Raw genomic sequence first — 21,006 nt, 5'->3', positions numbered from 1 at the left:
CTTACACAGTTCTTCTCAATTTGTATGTTTTACTTCCACATTTTACCAAAAGCAGTATTTTTCCTTTCCTCATCTATTACTCATCAACTTCTTCTCTTCCTTGCTTCCATTCACCAATATTGCACTTTAATTTCAATCACAGGGAAGCATTTTTGAGATGGAAAATCAGCTGTTGATCATGGAAATCTTGCACTGGGATTGCATATATGAAATGAAACGAAGTTAAAGATTTGTCGTGTTTGGATGTGACAAAGTTGTTCTGCTTTATACTGTAAGTAATTCTGTCATGGTTTATTCACAGAAAACTTTTCCCCATTAAACGAAACAGTTCAAAACTGAACTAAATCATATTGTTTTTTCAGACTCTTACCTTCTGCCTGGACAGCAAACTTTAAGGTGTCTATCAGATCATTTCCTTTTCTCTGCAGATCATAGTTTGCACTTGCAGAGTATTCCTTCACTTCTCCTGTGGACACCAGTTCAACTTCAAATCTAAAGAAGAGACAAATAAGATTCTTACAAATAGCTATTTGTAGCTAACTACTTTTACCATAATCACAAACAGAAGAAATCATACAGCTCTCAAGAGCTGCTCTTGCTAGTCTGTTTTTCAAGGTAAGCTTTAAGTAAGAGGGTACTGCAGATGTTAAGCCCTAAGAGGGAAGGTTAGTTACCATAAAATAAACTTAGCTAAAGCTGCTATGACTTACCTAGATTCTCCAGTCAAGGGAAAATATGGAGCTGCCTCTGCAGCACTGGCATTGGAGTACAGATATTTGGTGCAGAAATTTAGACCAACAATGAAAGGCTTGCAAGAAGTCCAGGTTTCTCGGTTCTCAATCAGAGGTGGAATCTCTTCAGTTTTGGCTGGTGACACCAAATGTAGCGTATTGCTGGAACAGAAAAAGGAGCCATTTATTCCCAGGACAGGTGTTCAGACATTGTCCTGTTGTTAACAGGACATCTATTTGTGAATAAAAATAACTTATTAAGGTAAGGGCTTAATAAAATAACATTTAGGGGTTAAATAATCAAGTGGTTTATTATTGTAAATGTTATCATTGATAATTATAGTTTTGTGTATTGAGCCATTTACCCTCTCTAAAATCAATGTAAGTAGGTAATTTAAATGAAATACAAAGTATGCAATGTTATTATAACAATTTTCTATGAAAGAAAAGAAATTGATGCAAATTCCAGAAAATAGTGACAAATTAAAGAATCTAAGAGGTGTAATTCCCACTTGCAATGTAACTGGGATATTTGCTTGTCTTACAAACAAAGCTATCGCAGTTTTACAATGCCTGGAATCTTTCTGAACTGAAAATTTCTCCAAGCTTGCCCTAGCCTTTTAATTCACAGAATCATAGAATCAACCAGGTTGGAAGAGACTTCCAAGATCATCCAGTCCAACCTAGCACCCAGCTCTATCCAGTCAACTAGACCATGGCACTAAGTGCCTCAAACAGGCTTTTCTTGGACACCTCTAGGGACAGTGCCTCCACCACCTCCCTGGGCAGCCCATTCCAATGGCAAATCACTCTCTCTGGCAAGAACTTCCTCCTAACATTCAGCCTATACTTACCCTGGCACAACTTGAGACTGTGTCCCCTTGTTCTGTTGCTTGTTGTCTGGGAGAAGAGACCAACCCCCACCTGGCTACAACCTCCCGTCAGGTAATTTCATTACAATAAAACCCAAAAGGATAAGGGAAGAACACTGCCTTGAAAGTTCTCATTAATTTCTCATTACCTGATACTGAGGAGTTTTGTTGGAGTCTTTGGAGCAGGAATGGTGAATTTCAGCTGTCCAGCTTTCATAGCAATATATGCTTCAATTCCAGACTCATGGAATATATTAGAATTCACCTCCACACCACTTCTAGCAAACTCAGGCATATCTATTCCCAGGTGTGTTACAAACTCAATTGCTACTGAAGGTTTAGCAATGACTTCTGCTTGCATCTATTCAATAAATGAAAAAAAAAAAAAGTTGTCTTTATTTACCCAATACACTTCTTACTGGTTTTATAAAACAAAAGTAGTATTCTTGATAATCTGAAAGTAGATTTTACATAATCTGATTTTGCTAACCAAACAATTTGATTCCAAAGTCACACAAGCAGAGGGACATATAGTGGCAGCTGTAATGTAACTTACACAGCAGGATGATAACACCGTGGAATCTTACCTACTTTAATGTAAAAATACTCATGCTTCAGAAATATTTTGTACATGGAGCTATTTGAATGTTATATTCAATCTGAAGACAAGAGTCAGTTTTTGATTGGAAAACAAAAAGGCAATTTTCAAAAACAATGAGCAAAGTACTTGACAAAAAGGAAACAGATCCAAGATTTTAATTTCTCTACGTAGAACACATGTTATTTTCAAGCTTTTGGCTTGGCAATTGCAGAAACAAGGAGTAGAATGCAAAACTCTGGAGAAAATAACAAAAGGTAGCTAAAAGGCAACCAGTATTATATGCAAGCATGATTAAACCAAAATATTTTTAATATAACTCATTATATGGTGGAAAAGTAAACCTTTAGGTGAACTGATATTATTGAGCAATTTATGCAAAATATTGACTAAATTAGAGCAAAATAGCCCTAATACTCTAATGATAGCTATAAAAAAAACCAGGATCATTGTGTCACGCTCTTTAATTGTTACAATGTACATTTTTTTTCCTTTCATATTAAAAAGTTTCATATAAGTCACTTTTCAGTTATCAACAGTTTCACTTTGGGTTGGCTTCATTAAAAGCCTTTATTGAATATTTGCTTTGAAAAGGAAATTCCCAGGCTGTAACTTCTGTACTACTCTCATTTGAGAGAAAGAAGAGAGAAATAAACAGAGGGAAGGGATTATTTTTGAAAGAGAGATTAAGATACTTTTAATTAATAAATCTGATTTTGTCTCATACTTAGTTTAATATATCTATTGCTTATTAATTTAATGTAAATGTCACTCACAAGTTAGCTGGAAACCTCTAACAAATAAGCTTATTTTTTTTCATTTCAAAGGTATTAAAAAAAAATCTTTTACTGTAATAGTTTTGCCCTTAAATGAGATTGTAGATTATTAGGAGGAGACAAAATATAGATGGCTTACGCTTTTCTGATGAATCTTCATAGCTACTTTGGCCCCAGGTGTTGCTATTCCAGACAAGGCAAACTTCAGTTGCAAACCTGCTCCAGATGGAAGCTCAAACTCATTATCCATGAACATGTAGTGGACAAATAAATCACTGTCAACGCCTTTTGAGATAGCCTGTGCAATCTGTGAATCAAACAAGGAAATGAATACCAACAAATGTCCACTTTGGTTATGTACATTTTGCACTTGAATTGATCATGGAATTATTACAACTGTATAATCTAACAGTTACTTTCATATAGAGTGCAGAACCTGATTTCTACAGATTTCTTGCTTAAAAAAGACTAAAGATTGTTTATCTAAATCCCTACTTTAAATGAATACAGAATGTTACATATACATACAAAGGTGAATTACTTTAGGTAATGTAATATTCTGTCTTCCCAAAGTCAATGGCAAAGAAACATTTTACTTCAGTGAAAGAAACACTTCACCAAATATTCCTAAGCTGTACTACATCCTCTTTTTAACATGATGAATTATTAGTCAATATTAATATATATTTTCATGATTAAAAATTAGAAGTATAACATCATGGCCACCACTGAGACACTGGGCACTATTCCAGTATCATACAGTAAGTTCTAAACTCTCCCTTTTCCCTTCTTATCACCACCTTCCAGGAGGACTCCACTTGGTTATTGAGGAATCTTCATGGGTTTCTCAGAGTCCTTCAGACTAAACCTGGATACTTCATGGAATCACAGAATCAGTCAGGGTTGGAAGGGACCACAAGGATCATCTAGTTCCACCCTGCCTGCCATGGGCAGGGACACCCTACCCTGGATCAGGCTCGCCAGAGTCTCATCCAGCCTGGCCTTAAACACCTCCAGGGACAAGGCCTCAACTGCCTCCCTGGGCAACCCATTCCAGGCTCTCACCACTCTCATTATGAAGAACTTCCTCCTCACCTCCAGTCTGAATTTCCCCATCTCCAGCTTTGCTCCATTCCCCTTAGTCCTCTCACTCCCTGATATCCTAAAATGTCCCTCCCCAGCTTTTTTGTAGGCCCTCTTCAGATACTAGAAGGCCACGATAAGGTCACCTGGGAGCCTCCTCTTCTCCAGACTGAACAGCCCCAACTCTTTCAGTCTGTCCTCACAGGAGAGGTGCTCCAGCCCTTGTGGCTGTTCTCTGGACACACTCCAGCACCTCCACACCCCTCTTGTATAGGATGCAGTACTCCAGGTGGGGTTTCACCAGAGAAGGGTAGAGGGGGAGAATCACCTCCCTCCACCTGCTGGCCACACTTCTCCTGATGCAGCCCAGGATCTGGTTGGCTTTCTGGACTGCAAGTGCACACTGCTGGCTCATGTTGAGCTTTTCATCCACCAGCGCCCCCAAGTCCCTCCCCTTAGGGTTACTCTCCAGCCAGACACTGCCCAGCCTGGATTTGTGCTTGGGATTGCCTTGACCCAGATTTCATTTCAAATAATTCTATTTCCATGCTGCTATCAAATACTAATTCTTTACATAACAGAGAAACACAATATAAATATTTTTAAAAATCTTGTAGAAAGAAACTCTTATCAATATTACACATTGGTGCATCTGAAACATACCATTTCAGGAATACTCTGAAGAATTTTAGCACTCTTTAATATCATGCTTCCCAGTAATTTGAAATCATTGAGTTTCATGTACCCAAGTTCTTCTCCCAGGATTCTCAGATATGCTCTTCCTTCAGGAGCTTCCTTTTTGCCCAGTTCTTTTATCAGTTTTTCAAGGTTCAGCATTATTCCTTTCATGATGTCCTGAAAATTTAGTCAGAGCAGTAAAGCAGATTAATGAGGAATGTGTTAAGTCATATACAGTTACATCTAGAACAGCTACTTAGTGAATGTCAGTTAGTCTGAAAATGCACTTGTTACAGATTTGTCTCCAGAAGCTGTTCCCACATAGAATAAGGGAAAACATTGTTAAATGTAATCAATTATTTCTGTTTTAGATTACCAGAAGAGGAGAATGCTCATGTACAATAAAAAGAGAAGTGCTGTAATTACTGTGTAAAGCTAGGAATGCTGTGCAAAGAACATTTTCAAGCTGTACCTGGTCCTGCTTGGCATCTGGGGAGTAGCCAAAATAGTCAAACAGTGCCTTGGAAATTGCCTCTGGCACTCTTCCGTCAACCCAGTACAATGCCTTGCTTGCAGCATCTGGGAAAAAACCCTTCTCTCCAAACAGAGCTTCCAGTGTTGGTTCAAACCCTTTTCCATCTAGGCCAAGCTAAAATGAACAGGACAAGCAAAAACTGAGACAGTTTCTCCAGTTCTTTGGAGCTCTACAGCAAACAGACTTCCTGGGGAACAAACAAACAATATGCATCCTACAAGTCTGTCATCCTTTACAGAAGATACAGAACAATTAATTTAATCTCTGCAGTGAGGTAAAAAAAAATCCCTGTATATAGGCTGTCTCTAACTTCAAAACTACTGTGAGTACCTCACTGTGCCAGTAATGACTCATTAGCATTAAGTCAATTTGTACAGATGGGTTCATTTCACTCTAGCCAAGGCCTTTAATAACTCTAACAGGGTCGTCCATCCAGTCAGTGGCAAGTGACACCACGTAACAAATGACTTGCTGTAAAGCCCATTGAGATCAAATCAAAGTCCCCTTGTAAGGAAGCACAGTGATCTTTAGATTTCTCCCAAAGCTTGTGAAAACAATACAATATTCAGAAAGTTGTTACAAGAAAACAGAAGTGAGAAAGAAAACAGCTGAATACGAGCAAAAGATTTTGATAATCATTGTACCTCAAAGATGTCACTTGGGCCAAAGCCATACACATCCAGGGTGGTTTTTAGCATAGTCTCTTTAGGAACATAGCTGCTTGGATCAAATACCACATTTCCCTCTACTTTGGCAGAGATGGGATCAATTCCAGGTACAGAAACTCTTTTGGAAATCTGATAATTCTGTGAGAATTTTCTGAAATCTTTGGCTGTTGGAACTTGGTTTCCTTTCAGAGCTTCTTCGACTTGGCGTTTTAGACTAGGAAAGAGGATTGAAATGCAGATATAATTAGTATGAATTCCAAAACCTCATTTAGGCTCAGTTAAGGGATTCCGTGTGTCACTTGCAGACATTCATATAATCGAGGTGATTGTAAATGGCTAGCTCTCTGCCCATCTTAATGGTAAATAACAAGTCTTAGGGGAAAGACTGTAAGCTGTCACTGCTCTGACAAAGCCATAGATTTACTCAGCTGATGTTTGTTCAAAGAAAACAGAAAAGCAAGCAAACAAACAAATAAGAGGCAAAAATATGCACTGATGAGTAACTACCACTGTAATCAAGGTCAGAATTTTGTTCTTTCTGAGAAACCAGTATATAACTAAAGTTTACTTACTCTTCAATGCCTACTTCTTCAGAGTTAAGAATATTGGAAATGTGTGAGGCGACAAAGCTTTTCACTTGCTCGTTCTGCTCCTTTGTGAGGACTCTCAAGATCTTTGCAAGATCACTTGGGGAAGGATTTTTCATCAGTATGAGGTAGGCTGCTAGACGTTTGTCTGTTGGTGCATCCTCTTCTTGGAAGGCTTTCAGAAGTGCTGAATAGTCCTAAACAATCAGAGAATAATTTGCACTGCTGTGCTGGCTAGTACATGACTAAATTCTTTAGGGAACATATAGGGTAAGATGATTTTCAGGATGTAATTTCCTTCAGGACTGCATAACTACTTCTAGAAATTATTTCTATAACTGACCAAAAAAAAAATATTGAAGCTATTTTGATAAAATTTATTTTTATAGAAAAGTGTCATAGAAATTATGGCTTTATTAAAGCTGATTTAATTCTATATGTGGCAAGCTACTTTCTTGTTTAGAATACTGATTTTTGATTGTTGAGAATCAGAAGCATTCTGGTCTGCAACAAAATCCTCAGATTTTGGAAAAAAGATAATTCAATTTAGGAAAAGATGATCCTAATCTGCTGCAGAAAAAGTAAAATATCCTCAGATGCATCCAAGGATGTCAGCTCTGTTTTTTTCAGGATCCAGACTTGTTAAGCCTTGTCTGGAAAAAAAGGGCATGTCTCTTAGAGTAGAAACTTGGTGACATTGAAACTGTTTTACTATGCTAAGTTGAATTGCTCTTTAAAATGACATCCATTCTGTCGGAGGTGCTTTAATGTCATTGCAATATAAACATAAATCTAACCAATCATATGAGTAATAATAACAACAAAAGGCCACTATGAAATAAGGAAATTATTTTTTCTTAATGGAATCCATTTAAATATGGAGTAATTTCTTAAAAGCACCTTTTAATAAGTAGAGTTCCTTTTAAGATATTCTAACATGAACAGATCCAAACATTCCATTTAAACTGAGACTATCTAGAGAAAACAACTGCATCTCAAAAGAGCAGCACCCATTAAATCAGAAGTCTGCAGAACTTCTCAGATATGTGCACGGAAACTAAACTAAGCAAAGGTGTTCTAGAAATGCTGGAGACAGTTACAAGGGAGATAAGAAAAATGTGAAATAATGAGGAATGATTTTGCATATTCAATGACTTCTATGCAGAGTGAAGGCAAGCTGAAGGCAGTTTGTGCTGCTTCTTGTGACCCAATTTACCTCTTCAGTAATAGTCAGTTTCCTGAAGGCCTGGATAGCTGCTTTCTGAACTGAAAGTGATGCAGCTTCATTTCTGATACACGTCTTAAGAAAAGATTTCAGGTTGGGTTTAGCTTTCTCCATTACTGCACCCATGTTTCCAATAGCCTGTCAGCAACAAAAGCAGAGAAAGATGATAAACAGAAGTAGTAGACTAATACATGCATTACCATTTAAACTAAGTTTGTACAGGAAGAAAAGGAAATAAAAATACCCGAAGTGTGAGGTATGTAAGCTCATCTTCCCCAGAACAATCAGCACCAAGCAATGACACCATGAAGTCTGCAACATCCCTTATTTCCTCTGTCACAATCCTCTTCTCATTGTAGAACCTAAAGAATTAAATACATTAGAAAGGTGAGGAGAATGTAAGTATCTATTTATGTTTTATTCCCAAAGATCAAATTAATGAAAATTTATACCAATCTTCAAAAAGTGACTATTTTTAGGATTTGTTCTGAGCATTGTAATGTTCTCTCGAGGTTATTTTATACAGTTGCACGCTATCCTTACTTACTTAGTAACAGAATGACTCAGGCCATAAAAAGAAGCTCTGCTTGGCTGATACTGGGCCATGTTAAGAATCTCCTTTATTCTTTTTGGTGTTGGAGAAGGCAGCAGTCCCAGTGTATAAGTGACCAGGTCCACCACAAGTGGATTGACATTTCCAGTTCTCAGAATTTGAAGGACTGCACTATAGCACTCTGGAGTTCCACACTGAGTCAGCGCCTGAACTGTGATGGAACTGAAAAGAGATTACTTCAGTTAAATCCTTGTTTGCAATTTATTGCTGCATGTTTGAATTGTATGCTTGAATTTTCTGTGTTTGAAATAAACATTTGACAAGTTTATCAAGGTGTTTTAATATCCTTATGTGTGACTGGAACAAAATTGATTGCTTATCAAAAAGATAACATGACAAGGACTAACCATACTGTCACTACAGAGATATATCTTTGTTTCTCCACAATAGACTTCTTCACAATTTTAAGGATTGTAAAACAATATATTGAACCAGACCAAGGCTCTAGTTCCTCTCAGACTAAGGATATAAAGTATGTGTCACTTGAGTCACATCCAGGCCAGGATGGAAAAAGTCAGAGTGGAGATTGGACAGCAGGCTCAGACCAAAAAATTGTACCCTTTCATGCCTCCAAAAAATCTCACCATCAGAACTGTGTTCTTTGCTATAAAGCAGACTTTGCCCTTGAGCAAAATTGCATGAAAGATTTTTGGCTATACTAATGTACACAGGACTGCATCTGGCATATACTCCTGTGAGGGTGGTAGGGAGAAAAACCCTGGATTGGGCTGTGTTATAACCTAATTTGCAGTTCATCTTCTCTGCTAAGTTTGGAAGATTTGCTGAAGGAATGATCAAAACAATATGAGCTCTTCATAGAAGGCTAGAACTTCCAAACCTATTTAAATCAGGCATTGGAATAGGCTGCCCAGGGAAGTGGTTGACTCACCAATCCTGGATGTGTTTAAAGACCGTTTACGGGTGAACTTTGTACAGTAGGGTTAATGTATGGACTCAATGATACTGGAGGTCTTTCCCAACCTGAATGGTTCTGGGAAATTCTTACACTGTTCTCATGTATTTAATGTTCAGTTTCCAATTAACAACTGAGCATTTCTGATGGGGAAAAATGAAAAATCCACAGGTCTTTGCTCTCTTCCTCATGTATTTCTCTAGATAATTCTGGTGTTACTTATCTTCCTGAAGAACACTCTTTATATCTAATCAACCTCTGACTTAAAGCTACATGAAGTAAATCAACTTTAGAATGGATCTGCTATGGCATTGGCATGGGGTGTACTTGCAAAACAAACTGTTAAAACATACCTTGAGATTTCCATCATCTTTGGTACAAGAGGGCCAAGACTGCTGTTATGCAAAGTTCTAAGTCCAGAAACAAATCTGTAAAAGAGTCTTGCTCTCTGCTGGTTCTGGTGGGAGGCTGTAAGTTTCTGCAGTTCCTGAAGGTTTTTCAGAACAGCATCCCCCTGCCTGGGGAATTTGGTATCTGTACTTTCCATTGCAAGACCTTTCTCTTCCAGAGATTCTAGCAATTAAAACAAACAAGCAAAAACATTCTTTATGCATTTATCAAGGAGCTAAGCTCATTTTTATTTTCTGTGATACATTCAGTATAAATATCAAATCTGCAGATTATTTTATACGATAACTGTTGAACTTTTAACAGTGTAACAGTTTCTAAAAGTAGTAGAGTGGAATTTAAATTTAATTCTCCCAAAAACTAAAACAATATCTATTTGCATAAACTCTTCACAATTTCCATGAAAACGAATCCTTAATTTACACCTTTTGTTCTAGCACAGTTTGCTTTCTCAACATTTAATAAATGTATCTGAGGAAACACATGCTGTGACTAGGAATAATAACTGCATGTCAAGAAATTATGTTCCAGAACCAAATATGTAGTAAATGTGGACTATTTATGTGTGGTGGCTGAAGCTAAAAGCTGCATAATAAAGTCTTCAGGTTTTCCCATTCTTTTTCCTGATTAAATTGATCAAATTCCATTAAAAACTACGAATTGTCTTAGTCTCCTCAACCGCATCTTTAACTAGTTAATTGTTTTTAAAAATGTAAATTGTTCTTGCATTTGGCCTGTATTTATATTTTAACTCTGCATTTGTAATATTGGGAGTTGCAGCTGTACCTTCATCAAAACTCTTGCTATTGATCTTTGGGGTGTCTTCAAGCTTCAGCGTCTGGTTGACCTCTGTCATCACACCATAGCGATTTCTAGTGAACAAAGAGAAATGCAGTGCTTTAGTTGAGTCTTAGTAACTGAGGGGTCTTGCCATGCCTCCTCCCTTCTTGAGCCAAAAAAAACCCTATGTAGGCTGAATGAGATGTACATTTAAAATGACTATTTGTCATGGGTAATGACAAATAGTAAGAAACCTACTTGTATGAGGAAGGCAGAAACAGATGTTTTTCACTGCAGACAGCATCTCTTATGTGCCTTTTCTTTGCATCAATGTCGTAATGACAGAATTGAGTGCTCCTTAGAAGGGTAGATAGTGGGAAGTTCTGTAAAACAGTTTGGCAGACATTTTACTGAATGGTATAGAAACAAGACTAGTTTTAAAGACTGACATATTTTACTGCAATATTAACAACTACAGCATATTGGAAACTGATGCAGAACTGGAATCATTCTTACTGAAGAAAAAATTGTGCCAGTATCAATCTTTAGTCTTATGTCTCCTCACAGACAAAAATCTCACAGAAATTTTCCCTCAGGTCTCTTTGAAGTGTTTGGCCTAGTAGTTACTTCATGAATGATCCCCTTCTGAGTGCAACAAAGGACTCCTTCATAGAAACAAGTTTGCAGTTTTTATGGTAGGTCAGGTCCCTTGGAACAGTTGATGATCTCCCTAATTTTACTGTTATACACATTTATGTGACACACTGTAGAAGTGGCAGAAATTATAAACCAGGTTTTTAGCATGATGTGAAATCCTAATTTAATTTTTTTTTTAGGGAAAACATTCACAACCACAGAGGCTACGACACCAGTAAGAAACTTGCAATATTCATGCATGCCAGCCTTTTCCTCCTGCACACCATATACACATCAGGGTTTTGGTGCACTCTATGTGTGACATGAAGTTGGAATGTTGAAAAGTTTGACCCACAAAGCTAAAATCTGAATATGATTGGATGGGTTATCATTTAATCAGTACTACTAAACCATAGAATCAAGCAGGTTGGAAGAGACCTCCAAGATCATCCAGTACAAGTAAGCACCCAGCTCTATCCAGTCAGCTAGACCATGGCACTAAGTGCCTCAAACAGGCTTTTCTTGGACACCTCCAGGGATGGTGTCTCCACCACCTCCCTGGGCAGCCCATTCCAATGGGAAATCACTCTCTCTAGCAAGATCTTCCTTCTAACATCCAGCCTATACCTCCGCTGGCACAACTTGAGATTGTGTCCCCTTGTTCTGTTGCTGGTTGCCTGAGGCAAGAGACCAACCCCCACCTGGCTACAGCCTCCCTTCAGTTAGTTGTAGACAGCAATGAGGTAGTGTGTCTATAAAAAGCTGTCCTTTAAAAAATACTGAGAAGAACACTTTTCCAGCATCTTATTTTTTTTCTATTGAGTGTTTCTGTATGATATAATGCAAGGGTGAAGAAAATCTATCTAAACTTTCAGAAGATAAAGAGAAAAAATAGTTTTTCTAGCAGTCATTTATTAAGTGATGTTGAGACAAATGTTATATAATCTATACTGGTGTACTTACTAGTCCCTTTACAATGGCAATAGGGCTGACGTAATTTCTGATGGGACTGAAGTTGTCACAGGCTTTCAGGTCTCTGCTAATTGAAATATCTTCTGCAACATTTCCTTTTCTAGATTTGAATTCAACTTCACTGTCACACTTTCCATATACAGTATCCTGTAAAGAAGGAAGAAATCAGTGTCTTTGTTCATGCTGTTAGACATTTTCTGTCCTAGCTGAAAGGCATCCTTTCTCATCTGAATGTTGATGTTCTTTGAAAACTCTCCTAGGTGAGGTTTATTCCATTTCTTAAAGAAGCAAAGTCAGTGCATTCAAAACACCTACCATTGAAATAGTTTTTACATTTTCTACTGTTTCTGCTGGCACAAGTAGAGCTGAGATGATCCCCCTCTTGAGATTCAGTATGTTCAGAGGTTCATCCTCATCTGGATACAGCTTGACATTTGTTACATCCTGAATGCTGAATTTTAGCTCGTGCCTGTCCCAAAAAAATCACAACATTAGTATGAAATCACATTAAAGTCAACCAGTGAAAAAACATCTTTTCACTAAATTGCTGGGGTATAGCTAGAGCATAATGCTTATCTTGGACTATCATTATTTACTATTTCAATCTTGTTAACGTTAGAAAGCATTACTCTTACAGCAGAAAAATTCTAACCAAGGACATTCTGATATCATCATACTACATCATCCAAGGACAAGCAAATATCAGGAGCAATGGCTGGAAGCTGAAATTGCACAAATTCAGAGAGGAGATAATTAATTTTTTTAGAATGAGGTAATTATTAACTACTCCAGTAGGCTATGCAATGATGGGAAGAATTCACTACTAGTTGTAGTCTTTGAATAAAACTCTGATCATTTTCTGCAAAGCATAGTTTAACAGTCTCAAGTTGTGAGATCTATGGATTGTAAAACAAGATGGAGTGGGCACTGGATCACCGAAACTTGAAGCATGAACTTGCATGAGTGAAACACACAAGCACTAGAGAGCAGCTGGGTGGAGGGAGTAGTAGCAGTAAGTTATGAAAGCAGATAAGTAAAGAAAAGATAACTTGTATAGGTCATTAAAGATTGGGATAGGAAACTTGGACTTCAGTCTCAAATGCCTTTCTATTGCACAGGCTCTGTACTGTGTCAGCAAAGCAAAATTATCTTAAAATGGCTGCCATTTGAGAACTTGCTCAGAAGAGAACATTCCACTTGCAATAATCATTTAGAGGAGTACCAAACAATTTCCTGATGTAGATGATAAAATGGACAAAAAGATCTCAGGTGAAAATTCTGGATGGAAAAAAAGGTCTTCCTTGTTAACAACTGAAAACTGAGACCATTTACCCCTAAACTGCATCAAGGAGAGTTTTGCTGCCAACCAGATTATAAATCTACCATGTAATCATGTGTGACGGTTTGGGTGTTACCCACCCCACCACACTTAAGAAAATCAACCAGATTAGACTCATCTGAGCTGGAAATTAAAGAATGAAGCAACATATAAAGTTATATAAAGAAATAAACAAGTTAAAAAGGGAACACAGAAACACAACAGCCCTCTCAGAAACCAGACTCCCCAGGAGGGGTTCCCAACCACCTTCCAGCTCCTTTCCACCCCTCTACCTTATCCCAGACTTTGCCATACGTTCAAGGTGAGTTTGGAGAATCAGCCAGAGAGGCTAGGAAGCAGAAGTATTAGTTATACAGACAGCAGGTCAGGGAGAGAAGTGCAGGCAGCCAGAGCCTGAGAGCAACAGTGTTATCTATACTTATGTTCTTGCTTTTAATATTTCTCAGCAAGCCTATGAGTGAAGTAGACATCACCATTGTTTCCTTTTTATAGCCTATAACCTATTTCTTCTCACCAAAATATTCCAGTAGCTTCAAACTAGCACATCGTGGAATGTGTTCTGTGCTTGGAAAAAAATACAGTCAGGGTGGACTGTAACATTGCAGCATGTTCCATGTTAAAGGTGCAAGTACTGATGATAATTGATACTGCTTACTTGGACATGGCATTTGCAAAGTCCTCAGAAACCTTGGACTTTCTCAGCATGGCCTTTCCCTCAGAGTCAACACCAAATGTCTCCCTCAGGGAGCAATGCATTGTCCTCAGGATGAAGTTGCACAGCTGTGGTACCTCCAGTTCAACCTGAAAATGCAAATATGATGTACTCATCCTTTTTTTGCTATCATGTATCGATGATTATCCTGGCATAGTTTTGAAAATATTCCTTGGGTTTTGTAAAGTGTTAGGACAACCCTATGAGCAGGTGCTGGGAAAGATTCCAAGTAGTTTAAGGCAACTTGTGGGAGAAGATATGAATGTAGGTATTTGCTTGATTAATAGCATGGAGTATACTCCATGCAGCAAACAAGCAACTTTGGTTCTGAAAAATTATAGCACTAGAAGAAATTTATGAAAACTTGATTTATTACATAGATAATTGTTTAGACTCAGAAGAGTATGTGTTAAATAAATAAATATATATATATATATGTATTTCCCCACTTGCTCAATTTCAGGAAAAAAAAAAAAAGATGGGAAAGTTTTGGGCAAGATGGAGGGACATTGGGTAGTTTTCTAGCTCTCAGGATCTATTGTGCAGGCCCTGGTCCTGTTATCATCACATGGTTTTCATAGCATAAATGAGCTGGTTTAGTTTGATTTCCAGAATTATTTGAAAGACATTGGTAGACTCAACCTCGGAGCTAAGGAAAACTGAACTACCTGTTTTTCCCCCTTCCTCGTGTAAAAGTACAGCCAGATCAGTGTTAAAGTGCACCGGCACAGTGGTGTGAAGGACTTCTGCAATCCTCAGTGCCCTCTATCTAGGAGAGCGAGGGCTTAATCTTCAGGACTCTAAACAAGTGCCTTAGAAGAACAGTCTTAGCTTGGAAAAGCATTGAAGAATGCTTCCCATCCACCAGCTCCCATGTTATTCAGTATACAATCAGTTATATTTACTCTTCTTTCCCTACCTTGCAATTGATCTTTGAACCACTTCGAGAATCTGCTGTTCCCGTGATGCCATTTGACGTTTCTGCTTCGTATGAGTAGACATATTTTCTGAGGGGTTTAAATCTGGTTGCATCTTCTGCAATTGGAAAACAAGAATGCTTTTATGACTTGGGTAGGATATGCATATGTAAGACGCTTACAACACACATTTAGTGTTGTATAACCAAAACAAATGCCAAATATAAAAGAAGTATCAGGACTCTCCCACTATTTCCTTTTATAGAACAGCTTTCAGAAGAAGTAGTAATGTCTTCATGCCAGCTGGATGCTTTCTGAAGTATAAGACAAAATCTGTGGGGGAAGCTTAAGTTTTGGGGTCCACCGCTCTGTTTGATGACATCTTACATCATGATGCCATCTGGCCTTCAAATCATGAAGTCATAGAATTGTTTAGGTTGGAAAAGACCTTTAAGATCATCAAGCCATGCTCCATTAAAGGTAATGACAAAAACGGGAGAAAACTTCAGATGTAGAAGTGTTTTCAGAATGACCCTATTGCTTCTAAACTAAACCAATCAAACGGTAGTTTTCAAATTGGTAATGAAATGACTCATTTCAGCTCAGATTTTCCCACCATAATTCACATCTAAGCAGTTACTTGATCTGTGTCACTTGACTGGGACTAAAAGCAAATAAACACAGAACACCAAAACTAGCATTCCTCAACACCATTTCAGCTGAATCTACAGAGTATCTTTCTGCTCCAGAGTCTCCCAAAACATGATCTGCTAATTCACTTATTAGATCAGCAAATTTTATTAGACTCTTTTTAATGGAGGTAAACTTCAGTTACAAGAAGAGAGTTTAGATCTAGGTAAAAGCACTAAGTTATGAGCAAGAATGAAGCAGGAGGAAGTGTCTGCAGAGGTGTTTCTCTTTCTATCAAAGGAAGCCCCAGAACAAGGGGTTTTCTCAAAGTGATGACTTTCATCTGTGTTTAATCTTTTCCCATTGCTTTCAGAGGAAATAAATTTGTAATTTTAAACCCTAAGCAGGAATGATCATGGTAAGAGAGACATAAAGAAAAAGAAATTTGTCTCAGTGTCAGATATTGGGATATAAGATTTTCTTTTGATGTCTGGAAAGCATACCACAGGCCAAACAATGTACTGAATTATAATCCATTCCCAGTGTAATTGCAAGCATAATTTTAAACTAAACAATGATGATCAGGCATTTAAAGTGACTATGTCAGAGCAGTTTAATTCCATCTAACCCAGAAGTTACTGTTCCCTCTGTTCTGACTGAGCAACTCACTGGGATTGTGATGCTGCTCTGACACTGAATGAAAAGCAAATCCTAAATTACTTCTCCGTGGCTATTTGTGACTGTCTGAACATATTAAAATACTGATCTATTTTTACAGAAGAAAATAAGGTGAAGTCATCTCAGTGTAAACCCACATGCCCACAACCAAATCTATATGATTTTGCCTGCCTACACTTGCCATGAATGTAGCTTATTCTTCCTCTTATGAAACATTTGTCATGTCAGAGGCCAATGGCAATGTTATCTCATCCTGTACATCATAAAATTGAGTATTTAGAGGGAACACAATAGTACTAATCAACTAAAATAACTAAAATGTCTCTTTATTTCACTTGCCTCCTTTTTATTACTTTTATAAGGGTTACATACTTTCATATTTAACTAAGACTACTTCCACATAATTGCTAAATAGAATTAATAAAGTCAATATTATCTATTGTACAGTAATCAGCATCTTACAAACATATGAAAACTGAATTAAATTATCTAATTAACTTTAAAATTACCTTCTAAATAAAACTAACCAATCAACACTATCCCTGTCACTTTTGGCTATAACATTGCTTAAATGTACATTCTCAGAAATTTTCACAATGCCAGCATGTACTATGCTAAAGAGAAAAGGCTAAAAGCTAGTTATTGCTTGATTTCCTGATTTTAAGTAGAAATAAATGGAAAAGGAATGGGGGCATGGTAAGGTTAGAAAGGCAAATAAAAAATAATTATTGTTTCAAAAGTATTCAAGAAACTAACAATGAAGCCCAGAAGTTGTTTCAGGCAGATGAAATAAACTGAATTTCCTGGAGATGGTGCTAAACCAAGGGGAAAAAAGGGATTAAAAAACACCCTGAAGACAAACAAGAAAACAACTCGTTTGGTACTTTGACCCAACTGTGGAACATTATGTATCTAACCAGAAAGTCAGGGCCAGTCAGAGTTCATTTTAAAGATAGGGCATGAAGTCAGCATTTCCTGAGTCTTGACTTGTTTAAAGGAATTGCTGGCCTTGCTGACAGAGTTGATGATTTATTCTGAAGGTATTTAGTTAGATATCCAAGTGCAATTCTGTGGGTTTAGCAGCCACTGTGAAGGGTAAGGGACAGGTGAGATTCATCCCATGGTAACATCTACTGTGAATAACCTCACTGCTAAAGCTTTACGTCTGAGCTTGCATCTGATAACACTGCTAAAGCTTTACATCTGAGTTTGCATCTGACACCTGTTGATTAAGAAATCAACAAAATGATTGAAAGTAGTTTGTTAATGTAAGTATTTTACAAGTTTAGAAACCAAATCTCAGCCTCTTCAGTCTTAGGAGACTTCTAAAATTATTTGAGCCAAACTTTATGGATAATTAAATACCTAAAATAAATGCAAAGAAATACTTCAAAATATTGCCATCACTTTTGCTTCAGTTATTTCTGAGGATTTATGGAATAGGAAAGATAAAGCTTTGAAATATGCTTTCAGCTAATAGAGAAAAAATAAGGTATCAAAGTAGAGGCAAGAAATTACTTGAACATCCTGGGTTTCCACTTTCAGGCACTTCTTCTTCTGTAAAGAATAAAAACAAGAATCAAAAGCTGGGAAAGCAATTTATAGCTATAAAACAAAGGCTATGGAAATTTAAATGGAAATATTATGTTCCTTGTAAGATTTTTTTTATTTATACCAGCATTTGATGTAGTTTGGCACACTGATGGAAGTAACAAAGCTACTATTAACATTGACAGTACAGAGTCAAATATAAAGGGAGTTACAGTAGTTCGTAGAATCAACCAAGTTGGAAGAGACCTCCAAGATCATCCAGTACAACCTAGCACCCAGTCCTATCCAATCAACTAGACCATGGCACTAAGTGCCTCATACCATCTTTTTTTGAACACCTCCAGGGATGGTGACTCCACCACCTCCCTGGGCAGCCCACTCCAGTGCCAATCACTCTCTCTGTGAAGAACTTTCCTCCAACATCCAGCCCATACCTCCCCAGCACAACTTAAGACTGCCTTGATATTGTGAACTAAGACCTTAGAATAGGAGCTTTAATTGACAGAATGAGAAGGATCAGCTTCTTAGTCCACAAGTATTTAAAAAAACCAACCCCCCAACATGTTACATGAAGTAGAAAGTTTATAAATGATGGGCACAAAATGTAAATGTAGACACATTAAATGTACCATATGACATGGTTTGTTTTAAAATTTTAAAGTATTTGAGCACACAAAACTATTTCATACTGTCTGAATGGCTGTATTTTTCTTTCTGTACATTGAAAACATAACAGCTATGATGACTAATCCAACAATTCTCTGCTATTTTTTTTTTCTAAATACTTAGAATTCATTCTTTGGAGGAAAAAAACACTGTTTGGAAGCCTATTTGGAGAATAATTTGTAGCTGTCTGTCTTAAGTATGTCCCATATACGTCTATTTAAAACAAGTTAAATAAAATCTAGTAAATTTGTGGCATTCATGTGATGCTGTAGCATTCTTTAGGATTTCAAACATGAATTTGCAGCATTTTTCACAATATTTTTTGCACACTTGCCAAGTTTTCATTCTGGGAATTCTAAGGTTAGACACTCTAGAGAAACAGAACAAGGGGACACAGCCTCAAATTGTGCCAGGGGAAGTATAGGCTGGATGTTAGGAGGAAGTTCTTCCCAGAGAGAGTGATTGGCATTGGAATGGGCTGCCCAGGGAGGTGGTGGAGTTGCCATCCCTGGAGGTGTTCAAGAAAAGAATGGATGAGGCACTTAGTGCCATGGTCTAGTTGGCTGGGTTGGATTGGATGATCTTGGAGGTGTCTTCCAACCTGGTTGATTCTATGATTAGTTCCAGTAACAGTACTAGCAACATTAATACTACTATAACAACAGTAACAGTAATAACATTATTAATAACCATTAGAAACAAACACATCTTTTACAATTGTAAACTCTCAGTTAACAACACAACAGTAATTGAACAAAGATGTATGTATGATGAATATAAAACCAGACTTGCATAACTGGCCAGACTAACTTTCCTCCTTAAGATTCCTTAAGTTTTAAGTAGCACTACAGTGTAGTACTCCAAAAAGCAACTTCCTGGATAACTCACAGTCCACAGCACCATATTGATCTAGGCTGTCTTTTCTCAGGAGAAAAAAAAAAATCTGGCCTAATTCTTATGTTACTACTAGTAAATGACCATGCCCCTTTAGCACAAAACTGTATTTCAAATGCCAGTATTGCCTGTCAGATAGGTTTTGCTTTACTGCTCTCTGTCTTCACATTTGCTACAAAACTGGTTAGCAACAGCTGGGATAAGTCTGTGTGGTATCTCCAAGACACATCTATCTCCATGGGGGTTTAAAAGGACATCATTATAGAAAAACAATTAGGCCAAACCAAATTACATTAATTCCTTAGAAGTGCAAATTACACTAAATCTGTTCAAAAGACATTAGGTGACATTTGTGACATATTTGGTGCTGGGATTCTCCTAGGATTGCCCAGTCATGCAAAGGGAAAAAACCTGTATCTGCCACACTTAACCATTCTAAATCTATAACCCATTGTTCTGTTGATCTTTGCATTATTTTACTGTTTTAACTGGTTCATGTAGCCCAAAGCACTAACATAAAGACAGTACTTACGTGTGAGAACACCACTGCTGAGCAACAGCAAGAACAGCAAGAGCTGTACAGGGCCCATGGTGAGCCCTGAACCCTCTTGCTGATCTTTCTTTTCCTCTGCCCTCTTTACCTCTTCTCTACCACCTCAGAGGGAGAGTGAGCCTTCTGACTTGGACCTTCATTTATATAGTCTGTAGCAAGCAGCTGAGGCAAACGGTTTAGAAAGCTCAGGGCAATTGCCAAAGGTCCAAAGGTGATCGTCTCAGATCCTCACTGTGCCCTGATTTAGTTTGTGGGAGTCCTGAAGGCAAAAGACTGAGCATATACTGGAGATGAGTCACTCTTCCAGTTCACTGTTTTAAAAGAGTTTTAAAACAAAAATCCCTCAGCTACAACCTCTAACAAGGCAAGAAATAAATTTCCCATATCTACATATGAACAATTAATATACATAAATTATAGTTGGAAGAAATTATCATTGCAGTAACACTTTCAGCACAGATATTGAGGGGCTTAAGGGTACTAGTACTTGAGAAAATTAGGGTATTGTGCAGTTTAGACATCTCTCTTTTAGGACAGAGAATGAAACTCTTGAGATATTTTACATTTTACTTTGCCCTGTCAAAATTATTTATCATATACCTTTTGAAAAGCAATTTTATATTCACTTGCTGGGTGCTAGGTTGGACTGGATATTCTTGGGAGGTCTCTTCCAACCTGGTTGATTCCATGATTCTATGATTTTGGTAGATCAGATCATATTCATGTTGAAATTAAACTGTAAAATTCTTGTTTCCTTATTCTTAAATTTCCTTTGCTTGCTAGTAATGGCAAAAACATGAAAAAAAAATCAAAGTGAAGAAAAAAAAATATGATTGGAATAGAAGCAAACAAAAATGTTTTTATGAATAGGTATTTTGGTAAAAACAAACAAACAAACAAACAAACAAACTATGGCTTACATAATGAGAAATCATAGTTTGAATTCTCTCTCCATGTAAATCTGTCTGAGATAATTGCAATAAAAAACAAA

At 37.3% G+C, this 21,006-nt stretch overlaps 1 protein-coding gene across 1 annotated transcript in view; it reads right to left on the bottom strand.

Annotated features, from left to right (window-relative positions):
• APOB (apolipoprotein B) overlaps positions 1–20,077 on the bottom strand; it is a 40,048-nt gene extending 19,971 nt beyond the window's left edge. The window contains exons 1-20 of the mRNA XM_064146788.1: positions 19,995–20,077; positions 17,870–17,908; positions 15,046–15,161; positions 14,070–14,215; positions 12,391–12,544; positions 12,067–12,222; positions 10,726–10,850; positions 10,474–10,559; positions 9,633–9,852; positions 8,301–8,528; positions 7,998–8,115; positions 7,745–7,891; positions 6,514–6,725; positions 5,918–6,155; positions 5,211–5,387; positions 4,724–4,915; positions 3,117–3,284; positions 1,753–1,964; positions 711–893; positions 371–492 (exon numbers count right to left, since the gene is read on the bottom strand). Of these exons, the coding sequence (XP_064002858.1) occupies positions 371–492; positions 711–893; positions 1,753–1,964; positions 3,117–3,284; positions 4,724–4,915; positions 5,211–5,387; positions 5,918–6,155; positions 6,514–6,725; positions 7,745–7,891; positions 7,998–8,115; positions 8,301–8,528; positions 9,633–9,852; positions 10,474–10,559; positions 10,726–10,850; positions 12,067–12,222; positions 12,391–12,544; positions 14,070–14,215; positions 15,046–15,161; positions 17,870–17,908; positions 19,995–20,052 (3,097 nt within the window). The 5' untranslated portion in view covers positions 20,053–20,077. The remainder of the gene's footprint in view (positions 1–370; positions 493–710; positions 894–1,752; positions 1,965–3,116; positions 3,285–4,723; positions 4,916–5,210; positions 5,388–5,917; positions 6,156–6,513; positions 6,726–7,744; positions 7,892–7,997; positions 8,116–8,300; positions 8,529–9,632; positions 9,853–10,473; positions 10,560–10,725; positions 10,851–12,066; positions 12,223–12,390; positions 12,545–14,069; positions 14,216–15,045; positions 15,162–17,869; positions 17,909–19,994) is intronic.
• Positions 20,078–21,006: the final 929 nt, after the last annotated feature.

This window comes from Pogoniulus pusillus, chromosome 7, assembly GCF_015220805.1.
Source record: "Pogoniulus pusillus isolate bPogPus1 chromosome 7, bPogPus1.pri, whole genome shotgun sequence".
Lineage (NCBI taxonomy): Eukaryota > Metazoa > Chordata > Aves > Piciformes > Lybiidae > Pogoniulus > Pogoniulus pusillus.
Note: the sequence above shows the minus strand (reverse complement) of the source record. Positions and strands in the feature narration are given on the sequence as shown.